The following is a 12,579-nucleotide window of genomic DNA, read 5'->3' as shown; positions in this document are numbered from 1 at the left end:
CTATTTGGGCCCTGCCCTCAACGCCCCATTTCACAATCAATTTGTCCACTCCTGAAAATTTGGCACGATGCTTCCAGAGCGAAAACTAGGCCATGTGGCTAAGTTTCACCAGTATCTCTGTGAAACCTTTTCTTGGCGACGTTAGCAGCGGAGGAGAAAAATTGCAGAGGGAAGAGTTGCAAGTTAAGAGGCTCGTTAGTATGCGTAAGCACATCTTTTGAAGTCGTGGTGTTCAAAGATAAACGAGGGGTTTTTTTTGTTATTCCTGATAGGTCTGAGCCTGCTCAAACCCCTGTTGATGTGCCAGGATTAGACCAAGGCTGTGGCTACAGGCAGGGTACTGTTACACTTAAAATGAGGGATGACTACAGGTCTGCTGTCTGTCTGCAACCTACTTCTTTCCTTTCTCGTAACACAAAAATACCACAAAGATCTGATGGGATGGGAAGAAACACACTCGCATGGCCAATAAACACGGGCTTGTTATTGGTTCATGCAGAGGCAGCAACGTCATAACACGAATGTTAGGAAAGAATCAGCACTTACATGATGATGGTTTTCTTGGGAACTTTAGTTTCTTGTTCAGTGACTACAAAGAAAACAGTAGGAACAGCATGGGGTTAAAGAGAGGCAAAAGCTGGAACTATCACATTAACCTTGCTAAGCGAATCGAGAAAAAAAAAAGACCTTGATTGGAAAGAATTATAATAAAACAACAACATACACCATCCCATCATTGTTTGCTGTGGTTATTTCGAGTATTATATCTAGTGTCTCTAGGTGATACTGCAGAATTGGGACAATCAGATCTACGAACGACTTCGACTGGCAATGCATTAACATTGGGACCAATATCCTAAGTGTTAATGACACAGAGCAGTACTTTATGTCAGACTCCAGCCAGATCACTTAGACTGGCAGTGTTAACGGGTTATGCATTATCACTGGTGTCGGTTCCTATTTCTTCGACTTTCTCCTCTCTTGCCCCAGTCCTCATGAACATAAGAAGAGCCCTGCTGGATCAGATCAGTAGTCCATACAGTCCAGCATCCTTTCTCACACAGTGGCCAGCCAGTTCCTCTGGAGGCCCAACAACAGGGCAGAGAGGTCGAGGCCTTCCCCTGAAAAGAACATCAGAAGAGCCCTGCTGGATCGGACAAGTGAAGGTCCAACTAGTTCAACCTCCTGTCTCACACAGTGGCTAGCCAGTTCCTCTGAAGGGCCAACACCAGGGCACAGAGGCCAAGGCCTTCCCCTGATCAGAACATAAGAAGAATCCTGCTGGATCAGACCAGTGAGGGTCTATCTAGTCCAACATCCTGTCTCATGCAGTGGCTAATGACAACTAGAACTGTGCTAATAATGCTATACAATAAAAATAATTTTTGCATCTAAAATTCCTTATATTGAACGTCTTTCAATAGTAATTCACTTTATTATAAATACAATGTCAATTGCAACAAAATGCTAGAATTCTGTGCTATACATCAACAGCAACTATTAACAAGTACAATCAGTGAATCTACTCAAAAAGTTTCTCTAAACACAAGGGCTGATAGAAATAACAGTCCATCAATACAATTTTTTTGTTCTTCTGACTATCCAAATGAAGAGATGAAGACTCCGGAATGTGATCTTTGTTTTGTATTATCTTCTTCAAATATATGGACTGCAATCAATATTTATGAACGACTTTTGTTGATGCCATGTTGGAATATACATATCCTGTTGGCTTATCTTCATAAATGCACTTTACTGTAGTCTTAACCAGTGTTCCCTCTAAACTGAGTTGGCGTGAGCTAGCTCACAGATTTTTAGCCTCCAGCTCACACATTTTCATCTTAGCTCAGGAAGGATGACCCCAGAGCACACTAATTAATGCAGTAGCTCACAACTGTAATGCCAGTAGCTCACAAAGTAGAATTTTTGGACACAAGACTCTGCAGCTTAGAGGGAACACTGGACAATCCATTTAGATCCTACTCCCAATGAACTCAGTCCTTGCTTTTCAAAAACCAAGTTGATTTATAAGTTGCTGTAATCTGCATTTCGATATTCAGAAGAACAAATATATGTATACTTCATTCCATAGTTATACACTTGATTGTGATTTGCTGCAAATTAGACATAATCTACCAATCTTTGGTTTTAAATTATTTTTTGAGTAGATTTACTGATTGTATTTGTTAATAGTTGTTGATGTATGGTGTGGAATTAAGAACATAAGTACATAAGAGAAGCCATGTTGGATCAGGCCAATGGCCCATCCAGTCCAACACTCTGTGTCACACAGTGGCCAAAAAAATTATATATACATATACATATATAGACACACTGTGGCTAATAGCCACTGATGGACCTCTGCTCCATATTTTTATCTAACCCCCTCTTGAAGCTGGCTATGTTTGTAGCCACCACCACCTCCTGTGGCAGTGAATTCCACATGTTAATCACCCTTTGGGTGAAGAAGTACTTCCTTTTATCCATTTTAACCTGATTGCTCAGCAATTTCATCAAATGCCCACGAGTTCTTGTGAGAAAGGGAGAAAAGTACTTTTTTCTCTACTTTCTCCATTCTATGCATAATCTTGTCAACCTCTATCATGTCACCCCTCAGTCGACGTTTCTCCAAGCTAAAGAGCCCTAAGCGTTTTAACCTTTCTTCATAGGGAAAGTGTTCCAACCCTTTAATCATTCTAGTTGCCCTTTTCTGCACTTTTTCCAATGCTATAATATCCTTTTTGAGGTGCAATGACCAGAATTGTACACAGTATTCCATATGAGACCGCACCATCGATTTATACAGGGGCATTATGATATTGGCTGATTTGTTTTCAATTCCCTTCCTAATAATTCCCAGCATGGCGTTGGCGTTTTTTATTGCAATCGCACATTCTAGCATTTTGTTGCACTTGACCCTGTATTTATAAGAAAGTGAATTATTGTTGAAAGACATTCAATATAAGGAATTTTAGATATAAAAATTCCTTGTTACTGTATAGCATTATTGGCACAGTTGTAGCTGTTTTGGGCTGTACTACTTTTCACCTTGGCCCCCATTTTAGTGTTGATTCGCATGGTGGGCAACCAGTTCCTCTGGAGGGCCAACAAAGCAGAGAGGCCAGGCCTTCCTCCGATGTTGACTCCCGATTCTGGGATTCAGAGGCGCAACTCTAGGATTGTTCTTCCTCCCAGTACAGATCTACCTGTATACGGAGCACAGACAGGATGAAGTAAGATAAGGATCTCCAATCCCTAGAGGGAGAGGGGTGCAATGGGTCAGTTAGTCAATTGATATGTAAGTAGGTGCTGCGGAGGTGGGGCGGGGAAAATAACTAGTTTGTGGATCACACAGCCTAAGGCTTCTGTACCACCAAATAATTTTGGGTGTACAATTATAACCAGTAATACTAAAGATAGGCTATATCTACTCCTGGATGTATCTACTCCTGAGGGCTTAAACTCTTATGATACTGGACATTCCAGGACCAGAGCTCTAGAACATGTTTTCTTTTAAAACACGTGATTCAGATTAATGCTTGGTGAGGGGGATTAACATTTTTCCCTCGGGCCATTTTGCTGACCACAATTGCACCCCCTAGCTTTGCTACCTTAGGGAAAATATGCAGACAACATTTAGTGGGGATAACAGCAGCTCCATGGGACTATTTCATGTTGCACCAATGGCATGAAATAGTACAGGGTCCCTGTACAACCTGCTATTTTTTTTTAAAAAAATGCCTGGTAGCACCAGTCACAGAATTCCCAGCATATTGATATCGCAGGATAACATCTCCAGGACTCAACTCCTATATTTGCAAAGCGTACACGGATACCTTGTGCATTCAACCAGCTTCCAGATGCACTGATAAGCAGTGTTTGGAATATTTCGCATTCCTTTGCAAATATGGGAGTATTCGGTGGGAATCGCGTGCTTCCATTACATAACTGAGAGCTTCGCGAGCAATTGTAAGGAAACTCTCATAGGTTAGGAATGAGCTCTCTGATTCACCTAAAAGATGGGTGCTTTGGTCTCATTTCTCTGTCAGCAAACCTACTACAAAATGCCCAGATGACAACTCTAATTTCCAACGAGGCTCACATAAATCAACAGGCCCATTTGAGCTTGATTTCCATTTAAATTGAGAATAAAAGACTGGATCCGGGACAGAATTTTCTCTGCAGGCTTTCAAATCCCCCTCATGCTGTTCTGTGAGGGGGGATTCCCCGGGGGGGGGGATATTCTTGTCCTCCAGAAGTAGCATTTCAGGGAGGCTTTTGGGTTACTCCAGCAGGGCAGAGGCAAGAAAGTTGCCCTCTATTGCCTGAAATATCTTTCATTCATGACAATTTCTGATAGATCCGAACCGGGTGAAATATCTTTCATTCCTGAAAATTTCTGATGGATCCGAACCGGGTGAAATATCTTTCATTCATGAAAATTTCTAATGGATCTAAACCATAGGGTGTGCCTTGCAAGACACAACAGTTTGGAACCCATCCTGTTTTCAGTCAGAACAATGCCAAGCTAGTAAAGATAAATACACTACTTTGGCTTATATATATATTTAAAACCACCTTCAAAATTGTTGCATTTTAGCAGCGTTTAGCTTTGCAAAGCGGGAGATCTTGATGAGCAGGTGAAAAGCTGTTAAGTGAGAAGGCTAGCCACAGCATCTCTGCTACAGGCTCCTCTTTGGTGTTAATAGGTTAAGCCGGCTAGCCACACAATGCAGGAAGATACGATGGATGTGTATGAAGGGAAATAAAACTCGCAGAACTCTTTGAGTTGCACAGAAGGTGGCTTCCAGAAGACTTTATTATAAATCTTGCCGAACCCCTTGAGAAGCAAAAGGTTATTTTCATGGTACATTTATCCAGTATGCTTTGTCAAGACAACTCATAGATTCACAGATTTCCGAAGTCACAAGCTGGCAATTGCTATGCTTTGAGGAAGCGGCATCCAAATTAATTCCAACTGTAGCATATTTGATAAGGGACAGAAGACATTTTCCAAAAATGCATTTACGAACTTTACAAGAAAATCTAAAGCCATTCTGATACCTCTAATCATTACAGCCGGAAAACAAAATCATTTCCCTATGAAAACGGTCTTGCGGTCCATTTATTTTGAAACGAACAAGGGTATTTACCATGGATTAACAATTCTGAACAGCAAAGCTGATAAAAGAGTTTATCTCCCAAAAATATTTTTTTTAACATTTTGGCTAATGAGAAATCTACACATGCTCTTAGCGTTTGCATAAAGAAAGGGTTACTAAGACAACAAATCAAGCATCGTTCTAATCATAAATTGTATGGGTCCTTTATGAAAGCAGCCCAATGGAGTGACCACAGACAATGTAGTACAAGAAGCGTCTGAGGATGATGATAACACTCAACTAAACACAGAAGTGAAGATATGGTTTAAAGACAGTGTGTTGGTTGAAGGCCAGTTATATGAATGAAGAAGTTAAAATTGCCATTTTTATATTTTTTGGTCATGACTAAAATTAGCGAAAATATGCTAACATGGCATTAATGCACTTTAAGAAGTGATAGGTTATTGTTATAAGAAGATATTGGATTTATATCTGCCCTATGCTCTGAATCTCAGAGTCTCAGAGCAGTCAATATCTTCTTTACCTCTCCCCCCCCACACCCTGTGAGGTAGGTCAGGCTGAGAGAGCTCTCACAGAAGCTGCCCTTTCAAGGACAACTCCTACGAAAGCTATGGCTGGCCCAAGGTCATTCCAGCAGGTACAAGTGCAGGAGTGGGGAATAAAACCTGGTTCTCCCAGATAAAAGTCCGTGCACTTAACCACTACACCAAACTGGCTCTCCACCGCTACACCAAACTGGCTCTCTCTATACTGAACTGTATAGTGGGAAGAAACCAAGAGCACAATGGTGGCCTGAGAACAGAACTAGACGAGAAGCAGGATACATAAAACCACATCACCAGGTGGCCTTAATTTTCTTCAGAACAGCCAAGGAGAGGCAGGGAGGGATTAACTCATCCCACCATGACAATTTCCTGGAAGAAATCCCACCACCACTACTCTTATTAGCCCCTATTTCCCCCTCTACGGGATTAACAGCTACTTGATAGAGAGTGATTCCTCATGGAAGGATGGAAAAATTTATCTCCTCTTGTCACAAAACCACAATTTGAACCCAAAAACACACAAAGCTGCTATGGGGGTGGGATCTGATCTCAAATCTCCAGACATCGTACCAAGCCATGTAATTCATTATCACTTATCCTTTGCAGTGGCCTATTTTCAATGAGACTGGACATAGCTAGAAAGACACGGAGGGATTACCAGATATTTTGTGAGGTATCCCTAAGCCGACATGAATGAATGGCCTAAGCAACAGAGCACGTTATTGGTATTATTTTGAGCAGACGACGCCACTCGATTAAACTCGGAATATGATTATTATTGACCCTTTCTTCCACGATACGCTTACAAATTCATCATGCCCATGTCATCTAGGCAGTTTCATGTTTTAATCTTCCTAAGATAGCAAAATCTCCCATTCAAAAACCAGTTTTGAAATCAAGATTCTTCACATTTGCAAAAACTGCAATACATTCCCGTATGGACGAGTATGCTGACGACAGGCATGAACGTAACCGCTTCTAGGATAAGAGGCAAACCTATTCAGCTCTCGACAAGGTGATTTCACAGCATACTTCTTGGAGAAGATAAAAAGACATACCTTCAATTGTAATGGCTTGATCCGCTCTCCTCTCTTGAGCCAATGCAGCCGCACTCTGGTGGTAAAGGTGAGCCCCACTCTTGGCTGTCCCTAGCCTGTTCACCAGCTAAAGAGAAGCACGGAATGTTAAAAAGGACGTGAGTGTTCCTGGATAAAGAAGAAAACTGATTCTTGCCTTTCAGCCACACCCACTCACAAAGAGTAATGTTTCCACCTATGCACGAATTTCCGATGCCATTCCATGTAGGGTTGCCAAGTCCAATTCATGAAATATCTGGGGACTTTGGGGGTGGAGCCAGGAGACATTAGGGGTAGAGCCAAGATCAAGGCTGTGACAAGCATCATTGAGCTCCAAAGGGAGTTCTGGCCATTACATTTAAAGAGACGGCACACCTTTTCAATTTTTTCCTTCCATAGGAAATAATGAAGGATAGGGGCACCGTCTTTGGGGGCTCATAGAATTGGACCCCCTGGTCCAATCTGTTTGAAACTTAGGGAGTATATTGGGGAGAGTCACTGGATGCTATACTGAAAATTTTTTGCCTCTACCTCAAAAAACAGGGCCCCCAGAGCCCCAGATACCTGCTGATCAATTCTCCATTATTTTCTATGGGAATAAGCCTCCGTAGGGAATCATGAGTTCCAAGCAGACATTTCCCTCCCCTCCCCCCGCTTTCTGATGACCCTGAAGCAGGGGGGGGGCCTCCAAACCGGGGGATCCCCTGTCCCCACCTGGGGATTCCATGGGTTCATAGCATTAATCAGGCCTCAGATTCAGCGGGAGCTCACAGGAGCATAGCTCCTGAACCTTTCTGAGGGTTCCCCCTCCTCTTCCTTCCACCTTGGCCATTGAATAGTAGGTGCAGCTGCATAACAATCCCTGGATGAGCTCCACCACCTCTTTTTCTACAGCGACCCGTGTTATTAATGTTTCCAGGGGAACATAATGCTTCTCTGACATCTAACACAAGGTGTGTTTGGCCTGCATGGGAGACAACTGAGAGGTGACATGACCACAATCTTCAAGTACTTGGAGGGCTATCATCTAGAGGATAGTGCAGAATTATTTTCTGTTGCCCCAGAAGGTTGAATCAGAATCAATGCGTTGAAATTAAATCAAAAGAGTTTCCGGCTCAACATTAGGAAGAACTTCCTGACCGTTAGAGGAAGCCTCATTGGGCACCACATTTTAAGAAGGATATAGACAAGCTGGAATGGGTCCAGAGGAGCGTGACAAAGATGGTGAGGGGTCTGGAGACCAAGTCCTATGAGGAAAGGTTAAAGGAGCTGGGGATGTTTAGCCTGGAGAGGAGACAGCTGAGAGGTGATATGACCACCATCTTCAAGTACTTGGAGGACTATCATCTAGAGGATAGTGCAGAATTGTTTTCCGTTGCCCCAGAAGGTTGAATCAGAATCATTGCATTGAAATTAAATCAAAAGAGTTTCCGGCTCAACATTAGGAAGAACTTCCTGACCATTAGAGGAAGCCTCATTGGGCACCACATTTTAAGAAGGATATAGACAAGCTGGAACGGGTCCAGAGGAGAGTGACAAAGATGGTGAGGGGTCTGGAGACCAAGTCCTATGAGGAAAGGTTAAAGGAGCTGGGGATGTTTAGCCTGGAGAGGAGGCGGCTGAGAGGTGATAGGATCACCATCTTCAAGTACTTGGAGGACTATCATCTAGAGGATAGTGCAGAATTGTTTTCTGTGGCCCCAGAAGGTTGAATCAGAATCAATGCATTGAAATTAAATCAAAAGAGTTTCCGGCTCAACATTAGGAAGAACTTCCTGACTGTTAGAGGAAGCCTCATTGGGCACCACATTTTAAGAAGGATATAGACAAGCTGGAATGGGTCCAGAGGAGGGTGACAAAGATGGTGAGGGGTCTGGAGACCAAGTCCTATGAGGAAAGGTTAAAGGAGCTGGGGATGTTTAGCCTGGAGAGGAGACAGCTGAGAGGTGACATGACCACCATCTTCAAGTACTTGGAGGACTATCATCTAGAGGATAGTGCAGAATTGTTTTCCGTTGCCCCAGAAGGTTGAATCAGAATCAATGCGTTGAAATTAAATCAAAAGAGTTTCCGGCTCAACATTAGGAAGAACTTCCTGACTGTTAGAGGAAGCCTCATTGGGCACCACATTTTAAGAAGGATATAGACAAGCTGGAATGGGTCCAGAGGAGGGTGACAAAGATGGTGAGGGGTCTGGAGACCAAGTCCTATGAGGAAAGGTTAAAGGAGCTGGGGATGTTTAGCCTGGAGAGAAGACAGCTGAGAGGTGATATGACCACCATCTTCAAGTAGAAGAAGAAGAAGATGATGATATTGGATTTATATCCCGCCCTCCACTCCGAAGAGTCTCAGAGCGGCTCACAATCTCCTTTCCCTTCCTCCCCCACTACAGACACCCTGTGAGGTAGATGAAGATATTGGATTTATATCCCGCCCTCCACTCCGAAGAGTCTCAGAGGGGCTCACAATCTCCTTTCCCTTCCTCCCCCACAACAAACACCCTGTGAGGTGGGTGGGGCTGGAGAGGGCTCTCACAGCAGCTGCCCTTTCAAGGACAACCTCTGCCAGAGCTACGGCTGACCCAAGGCCATGCTAGCAGGTGCAAGTGGAGGAGTGGGGAATCAAACCCGGTTCTCCCAGATAAGAGTCCGCGCACTTAACCACTACACCAAACTGGCTCTCTTGGAGGGCTATCATCTAGAGGATAGTGCAGAATTGTTTTCCGTTGCCCCAGAAGGTTGGATCAGAGTCAACAGGTTGAAATTAAATCAAAAGCGTTTCCAGATAAACATTAGGAAGAACTTCCTGACAAAGTAGTTCCTCGGTGAAACAGGCTTCCTCCTTAGGAGGTGGTGAGCCCTTTGGACATTTTAAAACAGAGGCTAGATGGCCATCTGACAGCAATGCTGATTCTGTGAATTAGGCAGATCATGAGGAGGAGGACAGGACGGGCTGCAATTGGGGCTTGGTTCTCGTGGCCCTTTCTTACACACCCCAGGGAAATGCTGATGGACACTGTTATGTATTGACTTTAAAGTGTACCGCATGGCGAAGCCCTACTGAAGGCGACCCCAGGGTCCCCGGATGTAGCTCGCCATTCACCCCGCCCACCAAGACCTGTGGCGGGAAGTTTGGATGGACCAGGATTGGCCTGGTCAATCCAGGGGGCAGTTCCGGGCTATGTATATATAGCGGGGCCCGGCCCGCGTGCTCTCTCTCTTGTAATGTGCTCACAATAAAGAATGCTGCCTTCCAACCGTCTCGGTTTCCAGTACATTACAGACACTTTGGGGATCAGAAAGCAATTTTCCTCTAGGCCAGTTGGCCAGGGCTCCTGGATGTTTTTGCCATCTTCTGGACATGGAGCAGGGGTCACTGGGGATGGACGTGTGCTGGGGCGGAGGGGGAGGTATTTGCAAAGTTCCCGCATTGTGCAGGAGATTGGATTAGACGACCCTGGAGATCCCTTCCAACTCTATGATTCGATGAAATTTCAATGCTCTGTCTGCGTACCTGGCCATATCCCTGCTCACCTCACACTCGTAGAATCCCACGTCATCCTTACAGGCGTTTTTTATCACCAGGACAATCACGCCACTTCTTTGCTCACTGAAACTCTGGTGCTTATTTGGGTCAGTCAACAGGTTTCCATCTTTATACCACCTGTTGGGGGAAGAACAAAGGAGAAAATGGAAGTGTTCTATGTGGAATATATTGTCAAGGATTAGGGTGCAGGTAGAGAGCGCAGAAAGAGAATTCCTTTTATGCACAGGATGGAGAAAGTAGATAGAGCTTCTTTCCCCTCTCGTGTAACATACAAACTCAAAAGCAACCGATAAATTTGATGAGAAGTAGATTCAGGATTGAAAAATACATCCTTGCTCTGATTACCAAAATGTTTCATACCCAAGATGTGCGGGATTTGTATTTGGATCTCTTTAATAAATAATTTAGTTGCAAAACCCAGACATAGGGTAGAGGTGAGTGTTGAGATGGCTTCAAAATTATTTCCTCGCAATACTGTTTTTCCGACAGGAACTGTCCTTTCTAAACTGCTTGTAGTCCGTGCTCCCTCTAAGGTGAGTTAGCATGAGCTAGCTCACAGATTGTTAGCCTCTGGCTCACACATTTTTGTTCTAGCTCAGGAAAAAGAAGAGGTAAGGGCCCTGCGGGATCTTGCTCAATTACGCAGGGCCTGTAAGACAGCCCTCTTCCGGCTGGCTTACAACTAACCGGCACTGAAATTTGAAATCAAGTGTAGTTTTATAAGATTGCTGTATGTTTTAATATTTTAATTATGTAAATTGTGTGAATTGTTTAAATTTTAATCATGCAAACTGTATGAAATGTTTAAACTTTTATATTCTTATGTTAGATTTTATATGCTGTAAGCCGCCCTGAGCCACCTGGTGGGAAGGGCGGGATACAGATTACAAATAAATAAATAATAAATAAATAAATAAAATGGCCACGGAGCACAATAATCTATGCAGCAGCTCACAACTTTCATGCCGGTAGCTCACGAAGTAGAATTTTTGCTCACAAGACTCTGCAGCTTAGAGGGAACATTGCTTGTAGTCCCATTGTAGGAGAAAGATAGCTGCGTCTATAGGTACAGCACAGATATGGACTTTCTCAATGCATAATTAAATGGAGAAATTCACAGCCAGTGGATATAGTGATAGGCACAAGTTTAGATTTTCAGGTTTCCAAGACTCAAAGATCCTGTGATAAATGAGAGCCAGGGAGTCAAGAGATGCTGTGACAGATTGGCTAAGGGCTCAGGAGCACACACAGGATGGTGGCCTGTAAGACAGAGCTGTTCCTTTGTCTGGGGATGTTGTTATTGGGGAGGGACGGTGGCTCAGTGGTAGAGCATCTGCTTGGGAAGCAGAAGGTCACAGGTTCAATCCCCGGCATCACCAAAAAAGGGTCCAGGCAAATAGGCGTGAAAAACCTCAGCTGGAGACCCTGGAGAGCCATGAATGGGGCTGTGGCTCAGTGGTAGAGCATCTGCTTGGTAAGCAGAAGGTCCCAGGTTCAATCCCCGACATCTCCAAAAAAGGGTCCAGGCAAATAGGTGTGAAAAACCTCAGCTGGAGACCCTGGAGAGCCGCTGCCAGTCTGAGAAGACAATACTGACTTTGATGGACCCAGGGTCTGATTCAGTAGAAGGCAGCTTCATATGTATTTATAGAGGAGGGATGGTGGCTCAGTGGTAGAGCATCTGCTTGGGAAGCAGAAGGTCCCAGGTTCAATCCCCGGCATCTCCAACTAAAAAGGGTCCAGGCAAATAGGTGTGAAAAACCTCAGCTTGAGACCCTGGAGAGCCATGAATGGGGCTGTGGCTCAGTGGTGGAGCATCTGCTTGGGAAGCAGAAGGTCCCAGGTTCAATCCCCGACATCTCCAAAAAAGGGTCCAGGCAAATAGGTGTGAAAAACCTCAGCTTGAGACCCTGGAGAGCCGCTGCCAGTCTGAGAAGACAATACTGACTTTGATGGACCCAGGGTCTGATTCAGTAGAAGGCAGCTTCATATGTATTTATAGAGGAGGGATGGTGGCTCAGTGGTAGAGCATCTGCTTGGGAAGCAGAAGGTCCCAGGTTCAATCCCCGGCATCTCCAACGTAAAAGGGTCCAGGCAAGTAGGCGTGAAAAACCTCAGCTTGAGACCCTGGAGAGCCGCTGCCAGTCTGAGAAGACAATACTGACTTTGATGGACCGAGGGTCTGATTCAGTAGAAGGCAGCTTCATATGTTCATATATGTTCATATGTGAGTTGTGGTGTTCATTAGGGGAAGCTGTCTCTCCTGGGTGTCTTGCCATGGAGGATGAT

General features: G+C 44.2%; 1 protein-coding gene across 1 annotated transcript in view; it reads right to left on the bottom strand.

Moving 5' to 3' along the window:
* Positions 1–12,579, bottom strand: part of OBSCN (obscurin, cytoskeletal calmodulin and titin-interacting RhoGEF) — a 294,242-nt gene that overhangs the window by 7,006 nt on the left and 274,657 nt on the right. Inside the window, 3 exon segments of the mRNA XM_060248274.1 lie at positions 547–589; positions 6,727–6,832; positions 10,278–10,407. Coding sequence (XP_060104257.1) covers positions 547–589; positions 6,727–6,832; positions 10,278–10,407 — 279 coding nt within the window.

Source organism: Heteronotia binoei, chromosome 10 (genome assembly GCF_032191835.1).
Source record: "Heteronotia binoei isolate CCM8104 ecotype False Entrance Well chromosome 10, APGP_CSIRO_Hbin_v1, whole genome shotgun sequence".
In the NCBI taxonomy this organism is placed as follows: Eukaryota; Metazoa; Chordata; class Lepidosauria; order Squamata; family Gekkonidae; genus Heteronotia; species Heteronotia binoei.
The sequence above is the reverse complement of the archived record's forward strand: the minus strand, read 5'-3'. Positions and strand labels throughout refer to the sequence as shown.